The 17,933-nt window shown below is 31.2% G+C and overlaps 1 protein-coding gene, 1 long non-coding RNA gene and 1 pseudogene across 4 annotated transcripts; 2 read left to right on the top strand and 1 right to left on the bottom strand.

Moving 5' to 3' along the window:
• Positions 1-224: 224 nt before the first annotated feature.
• On the top strand, positions 225-7,311 carry LOC111274219 (ATP-dependent zinc metalloprotease FTSH 11, chloroplastic/mitochondrial-like; annotated as a pseudogene). Its single transcript, XR_016328927.1, has 10 exons — positions 225-339; positions 4,391-4,866; positions 4,952-5,033; positions 5,349-5,441; positions 5,632-5,716; positions 5,863-5,986; positions 6,342-6,461; positions 6,630-6,680; positions 6,867-6,928; positions 7,070-7,311. The product of XR_016328927.1 is annotated as an ATP-dependent zinc metalloprotease FTSH 11, chloroplastic/mitochondrial-like (transcript).
• Positions 7,312-8,502: 1,191 nt separating this feature from the next.
• Positions 8,503-9,171, top strand: LOC149513993 (uncharacterized). The gene is made up of 3 exons (XR_016329143.1): positions 8,503-8,639; positions 8,859-8,948; positions 9,031-9,171. It is a non-coding gene; the product is annotated as an uncharacterized LOC149513993 (long non-coding RNA).
• Positions 9,172-13,634: 4,463 nt separating this feature from the next.
• On the bottom strand, positions 13,635-16,519 carry LOC111280643 (abscisic acid receptor PYL8-like). 2 transcript variants are annotated; one of them, XR_002689047.2, is made up of 4 exons: positions 16,086-16,363; positions 14,733-14,948; positions 14,064-14,376; positions 13,635-13,775 (listed from the first exon to the last, which is right to left on the bottom strand). XR_002689047.2 is itself a non-coding variant. In XM_022868063.2 (3 exons), the coding sequence occupies exons 1-3, from the start codon at positions 16,224-16,226 to the stop codon at positions 14,161-14,163; spliced, it is 573 nt and encodes a 190-aa protein (XP_022723798.2). In that variant the 5' UTR covers positions 16,227-16,519; the 3' UTR covers positions 13,816-14,160. The 2 variants fall into 2 exon arrangements, 1 of the variants encoding a protein (XP_022723798.2); XM_022868063.2 differs by lacking the exon at positions 13,635-13,775 and having other exon boundaries at positions 13,816-14,376; positions 16,086-16,519.
• Positions 16,520-17,933: the final 1,414 nt, after the last annotated feature.

The raw sequence follows: 17,933 nt of genomic DNA, 5'->3' as shown, positions 1-17,933 counted from the left end.
CATTGCTGACTTCTATTTTAGGCCTTCATTGTCGAACCCTGTTTAGACCTTCATTGTCTAACCCTGTTAAGGCCTTCATAGCCATTTTATTTTTTCTTTCTTTATCCTTTATTGCTAAGAGTTATTTCTGGTTATATCTTAAGACTTGTTTCAATTCAAAGAAAGATATCACTACTACCTAATTTGAGAAAGCGTCAACTGAAAAAATCACCAGAGTACTACAGATGTATCAGAAACAAAGAGAGTTCGATAGAGAAGAGATTGAAAAACTGAGAAACCTATTGAAAACCCTTGAAAAGCCTATTATGGTATGTTCCTTGGGTAATATCTTTAATTCAGGTAAAGCTTATGGTTCTCATAGATTAAATATCTCTGTTAAGCCTATTACGAGTTCTTGGATCATTGACTCATGAGCCATAAACCATATGACACATTTCTCACAAAAATTTAATGCATATACCTTGTGTCCTAGTAATAAGAAAATTGTTATTGCAGATGGTTCACTTACTACAGTAGTAGGATTAGGAGATGCTCAAGTTAATCCCTCGTTTGTTCTAAAAAATGTTCTTCATGTTCCTAGATTATCTACTAATCTGATATCTATACAAAAACTTACCAAAGATATAAATTATAAAGTGATTTTTTATCTCTCTTATTGTGAATTTTAGGACCAGAGTTCAGGGGAGAGAATTAGACTTGCTAAGGAGAATGATAGACTATACTATCTTGAGACATCAAATAACACAAGTAATATCAAGAATAATTTATATTTGTCATTTCTTTCTGAAAAATCTTTCAATAAAGATAAAATTTGGCTTTATCATTTTCGTCTTGGACATCTTTCTTTTGAAACTTTGAGAAACATGTTTTTTTTTTTTTGTTTAAAAGATTAAATGTCGAAGATTTTTATTGTGATGTTTGTGAACTTATAAAGCATAGACGTGTCTTTTTCAATTAGTAACAAAAGAAGTTCTACTTATTTTTACTTGATTTATAGTGACATTTGGGGTCCCTCTACAATTCATAATATTTTTGGTGCAAGATGGTTTGTTTCATTCATAGATGATTATACCAGGATCTCTTGAGTTTTTTTATTTAAATTCATATTAGATATGAATAGTATATTTTTAAGCTTTCAAAACATGATCCAGAATCAATTTGAAGTGAGAATCAAGAGATTTAGGTCTGATAATACTAGAGATTATTTCAACCGGAGTCTATTCACTTATTTTCAAAATGAGAAAATTATCCATGAGTCATCTTGTGTTAATACTTCACAACAGAATGGAGTGACAGAGAGAAAAAACAGTTATTTACTAGTCATAACCCGAGCTTTTCTTTTTCAAGCAAATGTACCCAAATCTTACTGGAGGGAAGCTGTTCTCACTGTTACACATATTATAAATATGTTACCTTCAAAGGTTTTAGGATTTAAAACTCCTATAAAATTACTGTCACAATTCTATCCTAACTTTAATACCACAAATAACTTCACACTTAAGATATTTAGTTGTACATCATTTATTCATGTTTACAATCATAACATAAAAAAGTTGGATCCAAGAGCGATTAAGTGTATCTTTGTGGGGTATTCATCCAATCAGAAAAAGAGTATAAGTGCTATCATCTTCTTATTAAAAAATTTTATGTGTCTGCAGATGTCACTTTTGAAAAAAATAAATCATTTTTTACTCAATCTTATCTTTAGAGAGAGACTTTATTCATGAAAGATAAAGATAACGACTTCTTTTTGCTTGATTTGTCTTTATCATTTTCTTCAATATTTTCACCCATTAATTATTTTAAGTCGAAACTTGTTTCTACTGAGCCCAAGTCAAACACTGAATTTGAGTCTGAATCCATTCCAAATACAAAAAATATGACAAAAAATAATATTTTTCTTGATTCTATGAAGGAATTACAGTTGTACTGAAGAAGAAAAGTTTCAGAGCCTGAACTAGTACCAGTCTAAGAACTTGATCCTAATTCTGGAAATGATGTAATTACAATTTTTGACTCTGTTTCTCAAAATGAGCATGAATCTCTTAAAACTATAACTAGTGATTATGATCTGCCTATTGCCATTAGAAAATGAACCAGACAATATACTAAGCATCCACTATACCCAATCTTTAATTTTGTGTCATTTGAACAATTTTCATCATCCCACAAAAAATTTTTTGTGAGCCTAAATACTATTTCTATTCCAACTATATTATCCGAGGTATTATCTAGTAAGAAATGGAGGCAAGCCATGAAAATAAAAATGATGGCCTTAGAGAAAAATAAGACATGAAAATTAGTAAAGTTGCCTAAAGAAAAAAATTCAGTGGGGTGTAAATGGATTTTTACTGTAAAATATAAAACGGATGGTACTGTTGAAAGGTATAAAGTCAGGTTAGTGGCTAAGGGCTACACTTAAACCTATAGAGTGGATTATCAAAAAACTTTTGCTCCAGTTGTCAAGATAAATACAATTAGAATTTTATTATCATTGACTGTAAATTACAATTGGCAGCTTCAACAATTTGATGTAAAAAATACTTTCTACATGATGATTTGGAAGAAAATATATATATGAAGGTTCCACCAGGATTTGGAGGTCATCTAAAAGCAAACAAAGTATGCAAGCTGAAAAAGGCTTTATATGCCTTAAATAGTCTTCTAAGGTTTGGTTCGAGAGATTTGTCAAAGTGATGTTAGCAATGGGATATAAACAGAGTCAAGGATATCACATATTGTTATCAAGCACTCTGATTCAAAAAGAGTCACAGTTCTATTAGTGTATATTGATGATATAATTGTAACTAAAAATGATAAAAAAGAGAGAGAACCTCTAAAACAATGTTTGGCTAAAGAATTTGAGATAAAAGAGCTAGGAAGATTGAAGTAATTCCTAGAAATTGAAGTAATTCATTCACGGCATGATATTTTTATCTCACAATAAAAATATGTGATGGATCTTCTAAAGAAAACTGTGAAGTTTGCATGTAAATCTGTAAATATCTCTATAGATTCTAATCATAAAACTGGAGAAATTAACGAAGATGCTGCTATAGATAAAGAAATGTATTGAAATACTCATTTATCTCTCACATACTAGATCGATATAGCATATGTGGTGAGTGTGGTAAGTCAATTTATGCATAATCCTAAATAAGTGCACCTACTGACTATTTATCATATATTGCACTATTTAAAGGTCAATCCTAGGAGAGGTATCTTACTCAAAAAAATACAGGGCTAGTTCTAGAAGCATATACGAATGCTGATTATGCATGTTCAGTAATTGATAGAAGATCTACCTCAGGTTACTGCACTTTCTTATGTAATAATCTTGTGACTTAGAGGAGTGAAAAATAAAATGTGATGGTAAAATCAAGTGCTGAAGTAGAGTACAGATCAATGGCTCAAAGAATTTGTGAACTCCTATAATTAAAGATCATCCTAAAGGACTTGAAGATCAAGTGGATAGACTAATGAGACTCTATTGTGATAACAAGTTTGCAATAAGCATTGCACATAATCCTATGCAACATAACAGAACAAAACACATTAAAGTAGATCGGCATTTCATAAAAGAGAAACTAAACAGTGAGTTGATTTGTATACCTTATGTATCAACTAAGGGTCAACTTGCAGATGTGTTGATTAAAGGTCTCAGTAGTGTAACATTTCAAGAAATTATTTTCAAGCTGAGAATGAAAAACCCCTATTCACCAGCTTGAGGAAAAGTATGAGAAAATATTTTATTTATAGCTGGTTGTAATCTTGTAATCTATGTATTTATATTTGTATCTCTAGAATTAAGTATTTGTATCTTTAGAATTAAGGACAAAAAAATTAAGATAAACAATCTCTTAATTATAGGATCAGTTTTTAGGAAGATTTAGTTTTCTAATTTAACCTCTATTTAATTGTATATAAATTCAAAGTTTTTGTATAATTCTTAATGAGCAGTTTTTTAATATACATTCAATTTTTTCTCTTATTTTTTCACACAGATTTTATTTCTTAATTTTTCCACATCATTCTCTGCCATGCGAGCACCGGTAGCTCTAATATCAAATGATATGAGCTAAATGGGATGAAGAAAATGAAGCTGCAACAGAGTATCTGCACAACATGATAAGAGAAAGGAGAAGAAGAATCCAGAGAAAAAAATAGGAATTTTCTATATTGTAAATTCATCAACTGACTTCAGTCAGTCCAATACATTATATATCACATAATAATGTCCCAGCAAAAAACCAACAACTCCCTTGTAATTAGCACCGCTGTAACTAATCCCAGATTAACTGACATAACAAATATTTAAAATAGATTTATGTTTATTGGATTGGACTTGGAATAATAACCAATTAGCCCAAGTAGTCCAATACTCTAACAGCCCGCAACATACTTCTTTGCCATCCTTCGCCTTCTCTTTCTCTTCCGAAACTGCACTTTATTTGTTCTTTTTCCCTCTCTTTCTGTCCTCCTCTTCCAAAACTCTCTCGCCTCTCCTCTAATTTCCTTTCTTTTATCCCCGTCCTTGTTCAATCCCTTGTACATCGCATTCCGACAATGTTAACTTCGACTCCAAATTGGATACTTATGTTGAAGATTCCAATGCTTTAGTTTCTGGTTTTGAAGGCCTCCCCATCGATGGGTTTGATAATGGGCGCGAGGGAATTTAAATGAATAACATCGAGGGGGAAACTGAGAATGTGATGGAGAGCTGGAGCAGAATGATAAATTGGTGTGAAAGGAAGAGCCCTTTGGGCGTCAGGAGAAAGGGCTTTACCACCTGATTACCGAAGCCAAAGCCAACCCCAAAGATGCCGCTGACCAAAACGCTTTGCTAACTGAGCTTAATAAGAACAGGTTTTCTTTCTGTTTACTATTGTTGATTAATTTTGAAAACATTTTTTAATCTCTTTAATCTTTAATTTTATTATTTTTAAAGCAGTTCTGAGTCTGTGATTAAGCGATTTGAACAAAGGGAACATGCGGTAGGTAGTAGAGGAGTTGCTGAATATCTTCGAGCTCAGGTATTCACTAATGCCATTGCTGAATATATTCAGGATGAACAAGCTGGAAAGCCTTCCAGTCTTTGGTAAAAGGGCCCTGCTTCGTTGCTTTTGTTTTATATATGCATTTGATTCTTTTTTTTTTTTTTTTCAGTTACTTTAAAATTGTCAGAATTGGTCGAACCTATGTTATCTCTTTCGACATTCGAGTTCTGTTGGACCTATGAATTGGTGGATAAGTACTTTTGTAATGTTTGAAAATATTTCTATATAAATCTATGCTTCAATTTCACCAAAAGGACTTAGAATATCTGATCCATTAAAATTTAAATGTAGCTGCAAGAATTGAAGGAGCGTGCATCAGGAAATGTGGATGGGCCCTTTCTAAGCCCTGGGATTTTTGAGAAGCAACCGTTGCATGTGGTGATGGTAGGGCTCTATATTTTATTGTTCTGTATAGGGGACAATATGGTTTATACAAAGTACTTTCTTTTTGGTTACTCTATACTTGTACTGCCATACATGGACTATCATAACCTGTACACAACTTGTATTATTCTTCTCTCCCATTGGAATCCCTTGTCAACTAATTTGATAGCGATGCTTTTTCCTTTATTAGGTTGATCCTAAAGTTTCAAACAAATCACGATTTATACAGGAGCTTATTTCAATTATTTGTTCACTGTCACTGTTGGATTAGTTTGGTATGGATTCCTCCGGTTGTAGTTATACTTTCTCTCCCTCTCTCTCTCTCTAAGTCCCACAGATATATGCTTTTTCATCGTTGAATCAGCCAGTCCTTGCTATTAACCTCCAATTTAATTTTATTAAACATGAAAACTATGTTCAGGTTAATGGGTGCTGCTGCACTTCACAAGTACATAGGAAGCGTGGGCGGAATAGGAAATTCAGGTGTTGGATCAAGTTGCTTCTATGCTTCCAAAGAATTGAACTAAGAAGTGATGCCTGAGAAGGCAAGTACACAAGGCCTTTTCTTGCAGTCTAAATCAAGACTTTTGTTGCATTTGACAGCTGCATTTCTATTTTCAATATGCAAGGATGGAATGGATTAAGTAGATTACATTGGACTGGTTAAGAAAGAAATGAAAACTTTGTGCAATGAAAATTTTAATTGAAAAGCATTCATGATTAAAGGGAAACTGTTATAATTTGGTAAAACTTCATCTTCCATTAGGTATATGATGATCAAGAGCCTGTTTTGCAGACCATGAAAGTGAAATGCAACTTTAGTTTTGTTATGGATCGGTCAGAGAAATTTATGGATAATCCTAAACCTTGTTTTTTCCTTATTAATTACTTTATTTGCAGAATGTTAAAACATTTAACGATGGCAAAGGCTGTGATGATGCAAAACAAGAGGTTGAGGAAGTAGTTTAGTACCTCAAAAACCCATCAAAGTTCGTCCGTCTTGGGGGGAAGTTGCCAAAGGTTTGTGCAAGATAATACGGTGTTTGAAATAGGTCTCATTCTGTCTGTTTTACTCCATATGATGGACTTTACTGAAATTGGTATGCTATGATTCATTCACTTTTGGAGTAAAAGGTTTTTTTGTGTTAATCTTCTGGTTGTATTGTCTTATTCACACCTAAATTGCAGGGAATCCTTTTAACTGGAGCACCTGGAACTGGAAAAACTCTGCTGGCCAAGGTAAGATTTTCCTTCTATTTTCTCACTAATGGTCACTTACATATGTCAGGGAGTTTTTGCACATTACATCTTAGCCACCGTGCAAGCTCTCTTTGCTGCTAGTGGTTCAGCAAGGTCCTTTGAAGCATGTTTCATGTGCCTATATCCATGCTTAACTTACAATGATAGATTTGTTGAACCTTGAAGGCTGTTGCTGGGAACGCTGGGGTACCTTTCTTCTATAGAGCAGGATCTGAATTTGGGGAAATGTAAGCCATCATCTCATTTCATCTTTGCTTGGCAACCTTGTCTATAGATTTTCATGTGCTTTAATATATACTATATGCTTTGTTCTGGGGATTATTTGGTGTTATAGATGCTGAGTCTGATACTCCCTTTCTTTGTGGCAGGTTTGTTGGTGTTGGTGCTCAGCATGTGGGATCCCTTTTCCAAGCAGCTAAGAAAAAGTTTGATATTCATAATGACTGGGTTCTGGGGATTACTGTGATTGCATGATACCATGTCCATCATGTCATCTGACCATGTCATTCACAATGTATCATTTTTTATAGGCCCCTTGCATCATTTTTATTGATGAAATAGATGCTGTTGGATCCACATGAAAACAATGGGAAGGCCATACCAGAAAAACGCTACATGAGCTGCTTGTTGAAATGGATGGTTTAGAACGAAATGAGGTACTTAAACAAGTTTGCGATACAATAATTCCTTTTTGCATTTTTTAATTTGTGTAACCTCTGTCTATCTCATAGGGAATTTTTTAATGGCTGCAACAAATCTGCCTGACATTCTTGATCCAGCTTTGACAAGACCTGTCATTAAGTGCTGCAATTATTAGTGTTTTGTACAGTCTTGGGGATTGGAACTGTATGTTGAAAGGGATTGTCCTTTTATTTTGTCCATCAGATCTAGCAAACTTGGTGAATATTGCTGCAATAAAAGCTGCAGTTGAAGGTGCAGATAAGTTGACTGCTGCACAGTTGGGGTATGCTAAAGACAGGATATTAATGGGTACTGAGCGTAAAACAATGTTCCTATTGGAAGAGTCAAAGAAGATATTGACTTTTTTTATCAATCACTTTAGGTTGAATGCAAGTTGTGGTTTGCTTGGAATGTATTGAATCGTTAACATTGTAATCAGTGCAACCAAAGATATAAAACAGCCTATTATGAAGATAACACAGATTACCAGAAAATTTTCCACAATTTAGGATATGAAGGTATTAAGGATTGATCTCCATTTTTAATCTTTAATGGAGGATGTTTCTTGATGCAACTCATGTAGACAAATGGCCAATTTTTTTACCAAAGTTCTTTTTTAGCTGCAACTAGGTAGTATTTTGGTTCTTTATTCATGCACAGTGTCAGTGTACAAATTAGGTATTAGATTTTTAAGATAAACTTTTATCATTAGCCAAAATGGATCATCCTTATTTGCTGACATTATCACACATAACTCAACTCACTGCTTATCATGAGAGTGGGCATGCAATTGTTGCTTTCAATACTGAGAATGCACATCCAATCCACAAGGCAACACTCATGCCTCGTGAATCTGCTCTAGGAATAGTTACCCAGATGCCTTCAAGAGATGAGACTTCAATTAGTAAGAAGTAATTATCAGCTTGCCTTGATGTTTGTATGGGAGGAAGTGTTGCAGAAGTGCTCATCTTTGGCCAGGACCATATTACAACTGGGGCAATTAGTGATATATAAACAGCTACTGAGGGTGCAAATCCAATCCACAAGGCAACAATCACGCCCCGTGGATCTGCTCTAGGAATGGTTACCTAGCCGCCTTCAAGTTATGAGACTTCAATTAGTAAGAAGCAATTATCAGCTTACCTTTATGTTTGTATGGGAGGAAGAGTTGCAGAAGAGCTCATCTTTGGTTAGGACCATATGACAACTGGGGCAAATAGTGATCTATACACAGCTACAGAGCTTGCTCAATATATGGTATATTTGAAAGTTTTTTTATTTTTTATATTTTGGATTTGTAATTCTCCATTTCTATATTTGTGTTTCCAGTTCATAGTCATTTATATATGGGGTATGGGAAAGAAATAACCAAAAACTTTGAGTAATGCTGATGTGCTGGAGTTCTCCATTCACTCTGAAAAATGCTGTCCCTTTTATTTAATTCCGCATTGCTTATGGCTTTCAGTTCTATGCTAGGTATCTAATTGTGGGATGAGTGATGCAATTGGACCTGTTCATATTGAAGATCCACCAAGTTCTGAAATGCAGTCTTGCATTGATGCTGAAGTATGTTTCTGCCAGCTGGAGTTCTGATTAGTATAATTGTCTTTTCAATCTTAATTTGTCTTTTTTTTTTTTTTTTACGTAGGTGGTGAAACTTCTAAGAAAAGCATATAATCGTGTGAAAGCCCTCTTAAAGAAGGTATGTTCATGAAACCACATTGTTTTATAATTTTCATATTGATAAGGAGTAAGAAACCATATCATATAACAAGGAATTAAAAAGAATCTGAATGGTAGGATCCTAGCTTCTAAGATTCCAGGAATATGTATGAAAAAAGATTTGTTTCTATAAGTTTTTGTTCATCCATGGAGTAAGTTTTAAATAAAAGTTATGTTTCGACTGGCAGTAGAAAAGTGAAATAACTTTTCAGTAATCAAATTTCTTTCTGCAAATTCTCAAGTTCAACGCTTTGTTTTACCTTTTTATTAAGCATGAGAGGGCATTGCATGCATTAGCAAATGCACTTTTGGAGTATGAAACATTTTAGTACGGAAGAAATAAAGGGCATTATTGTCCTATACGGATAAGGAACATTGCCCTAGGAACAAGAACCAATGTGATGTATCTCACATCGAGTAAAAATATCATTTATATGCAATTTAAAAGAGATTACTTACGAATGTTGGAGTCAATTAAATCATGTGAGCTTACTAAGAGTTTTCCTAACGGGTTTGATAATTGTAAAAGTCAACTATAGGTATTTGAGCACTTGGAGCACTTTAGCTTGTTTAATAAATATATTTAATTTTTAAATTTTTTATTTTTTATTTCAGCATATTATTAAAATTTATTTTTATATTGAATATATTTGTTTAAACAAAAAAAAAATATGATAATCTAAATAAACATATCTAAACAAAAAAATATGGGTATATAGAATATTATGATTTTTTAAATCGACTTGATCAATGACTGTTCATTTATTATAAAATTTTTTTTCATTAGATCAATTTTACGACTTTTAGTTTGTAGAGATTTTTTTAAGGTTTTATTATATTTATAAGTATAATTATTTTTAAGATAATGTCGCAGTCATATTTTTTCTTTCTTATTATTTCTTAAATTTTCTAGCAAGAAGAACAGTAAGAAGGGGAGCTAGTATTGGCTTAAACTATGACATACATCTGTAATCTACTTGACTATAGGGGAAGCTTTGTACAGCTTTACAGGTAATTATTTTTTATATAACTAGTGTAAGTCACGCTACGTTGCCCAAGTTATTAAATACGCAATATTTATAATGAAATTCATGAGAATAGAAGTAAAAGTATTATAAATAAAAAAATAAACATATTAAATCAAATATAAATATAATTTTAAAATGTTTCTATTCAATTAAGAAGGAAAGGAAGCTTCCTCGGTCTATAGACTCTTGATAACTTATTTCACAAAAATAAAGTATAAATCCTAATGAAGATAAATAAAACAAATGCATTATCATTTTTCCTTTTTTCTGAACACGATTAAATCTTTTTTTTACAGTAAAAATAAACGAACGAAAAATTTTAAAATGAAAAAAAAATAATAATTAAACAAATGAAACAAATCTGCATAACAATCCAGTTTGCCCACCGACCTCGAAATCAATCGGCAGACTTTCTTTCTTCATCCTTTTATTCTTTATTCTCCATCCTCAGTCTCTCTCTTTATCCGTGATTTATTTCCCCATTCTAAACTAAAACGATGAAAGTAGTAAGATCCAACCACTTTTTTATTTCTGTGTCCTTTTCCACATTCCTTCCTTATCTCCCTCCTTGCTTTTTTTTTTTTTTTGTCAATTATTTCTGTCTCTAGAAAATTTATCTCCTGAAGCTTCTTTACTTTTTTTTTTTTTTCATTTGTAACTTTAACTAAACTACAATCGTTGTGACTTGAGAAACCAAAAAAAAAAAAAAGTTGAAAATGGAGATTGAATTGAAATTATAGATGTCAATGCGATTGAAGAGATTATTAAATCTACTATCAATTAATAAATTTAACCATTTGTTAACGAATAAATGAATGGTAAATATTATTCAAATAACTATTTAGGGATAGTTTTAAATATATTTTTTGTATTAAAATTAAAATCGTGGATTATTAAATTATATCAATATGTCTTGTCATTTTTAGATAAAATATTGGATTTTTAAATATTTTCATCTCACTATGTCAATTACCAAGATGGTATCATAGCTTAAATTTTGATTGTGTATTTCACGTGTATGGATAATACAAAAAGACTTTGTCAACAACTGTTGTAATAATTTTTGTTCCTTTCATTCAACTAAATATAAATGAACTAGTATTAAACTAGTTTGTGATCCAATGTACAGATTGTTTTACTTATTTAAATGTGTTTGCACCAGAAAATTTATATTTTTTTTACAATTATATCTAAATCTTTAAAATTTTGACATATATAATATATAGAATTAACATATCATAAGAAAATTAAACTTTACTATTATTATCTTGATCAAAATGTTGAAAACAAATATATATATATATATATAAAAAGTTAAAAAAATAATTGAATATAAATATAGTATTAGTTTTTTAGAAGAAAATAAAAATATAATATTAAAGGATCAATTAAAAATAGAAAAGGTATTCACATATCTTTATTAAATTATGATTTTCATAAAAAATACTAAAAAAATCAATTAAAAAATGTGTTGCAAACAAAAAAATTTGAATAAAAAAATCAAAAGAAGAAATCATTAAAGTAAAAAAAAAAACAACAAAATCACAAAAGCAATATAAATCTTAAAAGAAAATTGAATACTGGAAAAAAATGACATAGCAAATATTATTAATGGGCTTAAAGGGATGTGTTCTTTGAATTTAAAAAGAAACTAATAATAAGATATTTGAAAATTGAAAAAGATAAATGGGATATGTGTGATTTTAATTTAGTGAGAATATTTTTTGTTTTTAATTTTTTTTTTGCATATTTATAGTACAAAATTTTTTTTTAAAAAATTTATAGTAAAAAATCAATAATTTAATTTTTTTTTAAATTTAGCATTATTTTAATTAAAAATTAATTACTTTGTTAATGAATATTTTATCATATATACACCAAAATTTCAATTCACCATCTATATAAAAAATATATTTTTCACCTATTTTATTCTTAATTATTTTCTTAAAAATTTTATAGATAATTACCATTGTTCTATATACATCACAGGTTATATAAAACGTTGAAAAATATTATTGTAATTCAAATAAAAATAACGATAAGTATTGTATATTGTTATCGACTTATGGTCTTATTAACTTATTTAAAAAAGATATTTTTATAACATATTACTTAAATTTATACACTAAAAAATTAAAGTTGGTTATTTATTTTATGTATATGATGAAATTATAATAATACACATATTTCATGCATGCATTTAAATTTACTAATTACTACACAAAAACTAATTGACTTAAGATGGAAAATATTGAAAACATATATTACAAATCTAATAATAAGAACATAATATCTAAATATATTCACACTTTACATAATAATAATAACAATAATAATAATAATAAGTCCAAAATTTCAAAATTGTTTTACAATGTACTTGTATAGTTTAAATGTAGGATGAAAAATATGTACATGTTCTATAAAAAAATATTCACATTAATCTTAAATAAGATTTTATTTTTAATTTTTTTCATTGGAATGATCACATTATCCTTATCTCATTTAAATGGGAATAAAGATTATAAATTTTTAATATAAAAATTTTTGGATAAATCGAATTTATTAATATTTGAAACATTTTTAAAATTTAAATAATAAGATTATTTGGTAGTTATCTACAATTAAAAAATTATTCTACATACCAATAACATATATTGTCCATATAAGCTTACACAAGCAATTTTATAAAGTAATCACATATCTTGTAATATAATATTATTATATATGATATATTATTAATTAAAAACACTCTTAATTACATTACATCAAAAAAAAATTGTCAGTCAATCATTGACAAATGTCATTGAAACAATCCTAAGAGATTGAGATTGTTTTCATACACAAGTATAGACTTTATATAATTTCTTGCAATTTTTCCCCCACCATTGTCCTGAGACGTTTTATGGAAACTCTTTAGACACCGCGGGACGAGGCATCCATCAGAAATGATCCCAGTCCTATGAAACAGCCGAGACCGACATATTTCTTGTACTATTTGTGAAATCATGTATTATTTGCACTTTTACCTTGTTCTGGGTGAAGTATTGAATTGTGTAACATGGAGTGACAGTTTATAAAATCCAATTCCCAACTTCTGAGAAAGTTCATACGTTCTTTCCCTTCTGTGTTTGGGCACTTCTAATCCCTCGATGACTCTATTGCAGCATTAATTCTTCAATTATTCCTCCAATGCTACTTTCAGGGTTGATTTTCTTTGGCCGTTGCGAAGCTTTAAATGGATTGATTGTGGAATACGTAAGAATATTATTGGCACATTCGTTCTTGATTATGTTCATGATCTTTCTTTCTTTTTCATTTTTGGATGACAAGTACGTTTTCTTCTGTGTCTGTGCTCTAAACTGACGCTACTCTTCATCACCCAAAAGCCCAAGGCCTAACGTCGAGAGACAATCATTGCCCCAAAAGCCTAAGGCCTAACTGCAGGGTTCTTAAGCCGAGCTCCGACAACAGCTTCAAAACTACTGATCTCCATTCCATGACTAAGCGTTTCTATGCTTCAAAACTACTGATCTCCATTCCATGACTAGGCATTTCTATGCTTTCAACAATGATGGTCAGCACTTGGGAGCATCAAGAAAATAATCGTTCGACTGTCACTATGGGACAGCATTTTCCACCAAACCTGCAACTAGAAACTACCATTGTCACGAGACAAACGCAGAAGCCAGAAATCAAAAACCAACTCTTTATGAACAACCATTAAACCCCACAATAACAAAACTCTGGATCAGCTGAACAACTAGTCCCTCCTTTTTCCTTCTCTTTTTTTTTTTTTTACTTTTTTTCATCTTTCAACAGAAGAAACTTTATAATAATTGTGGTTCTTGATCTACTAAAGACAGGAAAGCAGAGAACAATAATAAATAAAAGGAATGCAGTATGAGTGTATCTTAGAAGATGGAAGACCCACAATTGCCAGTCCATCTCTAAAGCCTCCTACATACGAAAGCCTCCAAAGCTTCATCCATGGCAACTAAAGCCACCACCTTGTCTCCTCAGCCCCAACTTCAAAGATCAATGGGTTCTGTCTGGTCCTGCACTGCTAACCCTTCTGAGACATCTGCAAGTGATTTGAGATTGCACTTGATCAAAGCTTCAACAAAGTAGCATGTCTCATCCTTTGTGTTCCCCTCAGGCACGTCCACTACAAAGGATTCAATGACTAGAGTCCCAGGTCTTCCATCAATGATCTCTGGATGGAGGGAAATGATTGAAGAGTAGTTCTGGATAAAAAATAAAATAAGGTTAAAGGCATTCTGGAAACGAAACTTAGCTGCAGATGTAACTACCTGGATTTTCACCATAAAAAAATCCGTGTCCAGAATATAGATAACATGCATACTTTCATGAAGCTTGATGAATATTATACAATCAGCTACTATCTTATCTTGTGGAACACAGAGCAAAAACTGCAAGCAAATGCACTTCAATTCCTTTTTTCTGAAAATGAATGGAATTATGAGTAACTATGCGAAAGATAGATAGCCCTAGATGTTCATGGAGGATGAATCATAAAAGATAGAGAATGAAAAAGATTAAAATTAAAAGAAAAAGAAAAAAAAAGCCAAGATGTCCCTACCTTAAGTCTGTGATCCCCACCAATAATCCTGATGCTGAGGATATGCTCGTCATCATCAAGGAGTTCAAGTCTTTCAGTACTTGTAGTCGCCGGGAGCCCCGACTTGACATCAACTTCTCTAAGACTCCCAATCTCAAGGTTTCCCTGCGCGACACACCTGCTGACAAAAGGTTTATACTTCTGTGGTTCGTCAAATCTCCTCACCAAAGACCAAACCTGTAAAAAGATGAAGCAATACAAATTTTAGGAAAACTATGCATATTCAGGGGAAAAAAAGATTCAACCAAGGTTATAGATAAAAAGTTTACAAAAATATAAGAATCAAGCTCTACAATTGTGGAGGAATGAAGTATTTCTACGTTATCTGAATATCCACTATTAGTTATCTATCTTTCACCTTTCTTTGGCATATTAATCCTATTTCTAAACATTCATTTCGTATGTGAAAAATGGAGAAAGAAAAGGAAAGAAATTTTTTTTGGAGTATATGCTTCACATCATTCCTATTTCTAGGAAATGCAATAAACCAACAAGACAAGTTGCATATAATTCAATTAAATCTTAACCCCATTGTTCCCGAGGAAATGAATGTATCAGGGAAAAACCTTTGGACAACTCAATCAATAAAAAACAACAAACTTGCTCAAATGATTTCAGAAGGTAGTAAAGAGATTAAAAATTTTAACAAAAAAAATTGATAATAATATGGATCTCAATTTAGGATTTAGTAACACATAAAATTCAAAGAAACGAACAACTTTATCCAAGTTTTGAGTTGCACCTTAGCATTAAACATAATCAACATGCTCTCTGTTTCGCCCCCAAAAGATCAAATTTTGAATGTCAGATTTAAAAATAATCGTATCTAACTCAACAAATTAAAACATGCGAGAGATTCTTCTATTTAAACATTTCTCGATCAAATTTCTCAACAACAAAACATGAAAGTTAAGGCAGTTTACATAAGCGAGCATAGCAAGTGTAAGAAATTAGATTCAATCTTCTGTCTTTTGTTTTTATAAAGGAATAACCAATAAATTAAATTGAAACAATCAAGATTTCCAGAACTCAAAAAAGAAAACCACCAGAGATCAAGATTAACCCACCTCGAGAACAAAAGTCAAACATTGACAAAATATATCACTCAGAAAAAATGACAAAATAATCACTAAAAAAAGGAAAATCTTTGATCGGTAAAGCTATGAAAAGAGAGAATAATAAAACCTTCCAAATAAATAAGCAAAAGAAGAAAGAAAACGAAACGAAATAGAGAATGATGAGTGAGAGGAATCTTGAGAATGATGAGTTGAAAAATCGAATCCATACAAAACGTAAACAAAGAGAGAGAGTTACGAGAGGAACAGGAGCTTTGATGTGCTTAACAAGAGCTGAACAACACTGATTCTCTCCAGTCTCATGCCGATGATGTCTCCTTGTATACTCAGTCGTCGCCAACACCGCCGCACTCCCAAATACATCGCTATGCCCATTCATTGTCTCCTCTTCTTATAAATCCAAAACGCTCACTTTTCTCTCACGCAACCACAACAAACAAAGCATTCTACGTCGTCTCGTCCACCGGCGACCAGAGCTCCGATCACCGATCGGACTAATTCTCCGACGACGCTTCTAGAAATTGTCAAATCTTGTTTAACTCAAAAGGAAGAATAAGAAGAAAAGCCTGTGAGCCACCGCCATAAAACGAGAGAAGCTACTAGACTTCTTCCAGCTCTAAGCCTCCTATCACCTATCTCATCACCTCAAATGATAATAATAAAAATAAAAATAAGACTCATCTTAAATGCTTCAATTTTTTTTTATTACTGGATCGGCTCTTCGGTTTGACATCGGATTATGAATGTTATTACCAGAATTGCCATTAATTTTGTCTTCTTCTGCTTTTGTCTTTTCTCCTTTTGGAAACTGTCCCCCCGTGTTAGTTGTGTCAAAAGAGGAAAAACTAACTGGCCGTTGGAATTTTAATCTTTACAAAAATGTTGTAAGCATTATTTAAGCTGGTATTTGTAAAAAAACAATTTTTGTAACTATTATATTATTTTAATTTAAAGAAAATTAAATTAAATTAAAAATAATTTTTAAATAATAACTTAATTTACTTTAATCAACTATAAGCATTTGTTAATTGGATACTTAATAGTAAAAAAACTGGACCTTTTAATATTTTATTGGTTTTTGAGATAAATATTGGCTCATTTGTGGTTTGGTTTTGCAAAAATATATTATTAGATAGATTTATAAATTTAAATATGATATTTTAAAAAAATAAAAGTGATAGATTTAAAATTTTAATAAAAATTATATATAAATTTAATAAAAACATAATATATAGATACAAATTATAATATAATAATTTTTTATGTATGATATAAAATAAATATTAATGCATACAAATTATCATATTTAAAATTAGATAATTTTTTATCTTTTTTATATTTTTTTTCACTTTTGTAAATTTATAGCTGAAATTTCCGATAAATGAATTTTTTACTTTAAGCTTTAATATTGATATTTTTTCGTGAAATTCATTGACTGTTTGAATGATATAAAAGGGTAATTTTATCGGTATATTAAATTTTATGTAATTTTAAATTATAATTAATAAATTATAATTCATAAATAATAAATCAAATACTCCGGACCGCATTAACTCTCAAGGCAAAAAGAAGCTACTTCAACCACGCTCATTGAAGGACGCGTGGATTTCAATCTCGAAAAGCAGCAGCGAGCATTTGCAAGATGCTTGCTTTTTCAGGAAATGGTACGGTGTAAAGTCACTCGTTAACTGGGCAGCCTTAGCTTTAAGCCTTAAAATAATCATTTTTCATTTTTTCTCAACAGAGATTTGAGAGTGCCACAAACGCTCTGTAAAGGAAAGTGAGTAGAATTTTGTCGTTTTCTTAAGAAAAAAAGAAACTTTTAAAAATCTCAAGGAAGCGTGCGTTGAAGGTCAGCTGCACGTGATGGAGTAGGAGGTTTACAAATCGCCGCAGGCAACAGACTATAAATTTGGTTCGTCAAAATAAAATAATTCTGGTTATAAGGTAAATTACTATGAGAACCTCATAGTAAAAATTAATTACGTCATCACTAAATAAGTCATTAATAGCATGAGCAGAAATCAAAGTTTTCTTTGACTTTTTTTTTTTTTTCAAATCTTTGTGAACAACTTCTGTTGATTTT

The sequence above is a fragment of the Durio zibethinus genome, chromosome 17, assembly GCF_047325235.1.
Source record: "Durio zibethinus cultivar Kanyao isolate XHJ-2024 chromosome 17, ASM4732523v1, whole genome shotgun sequence".
NCBI classification, from domain to species: domain Eukaryota; kingdom Viridiplantae; phylum Streptophyta; class Magnoliopsida; order Malvales; family Malvaceae; genus Durio; species Durio zibethinus.
The sequence above is the reverse complement of the archived record's forward strand: the minus strand, read 5'-3'. Positions and strand labels throughout refer to the sequence as shown.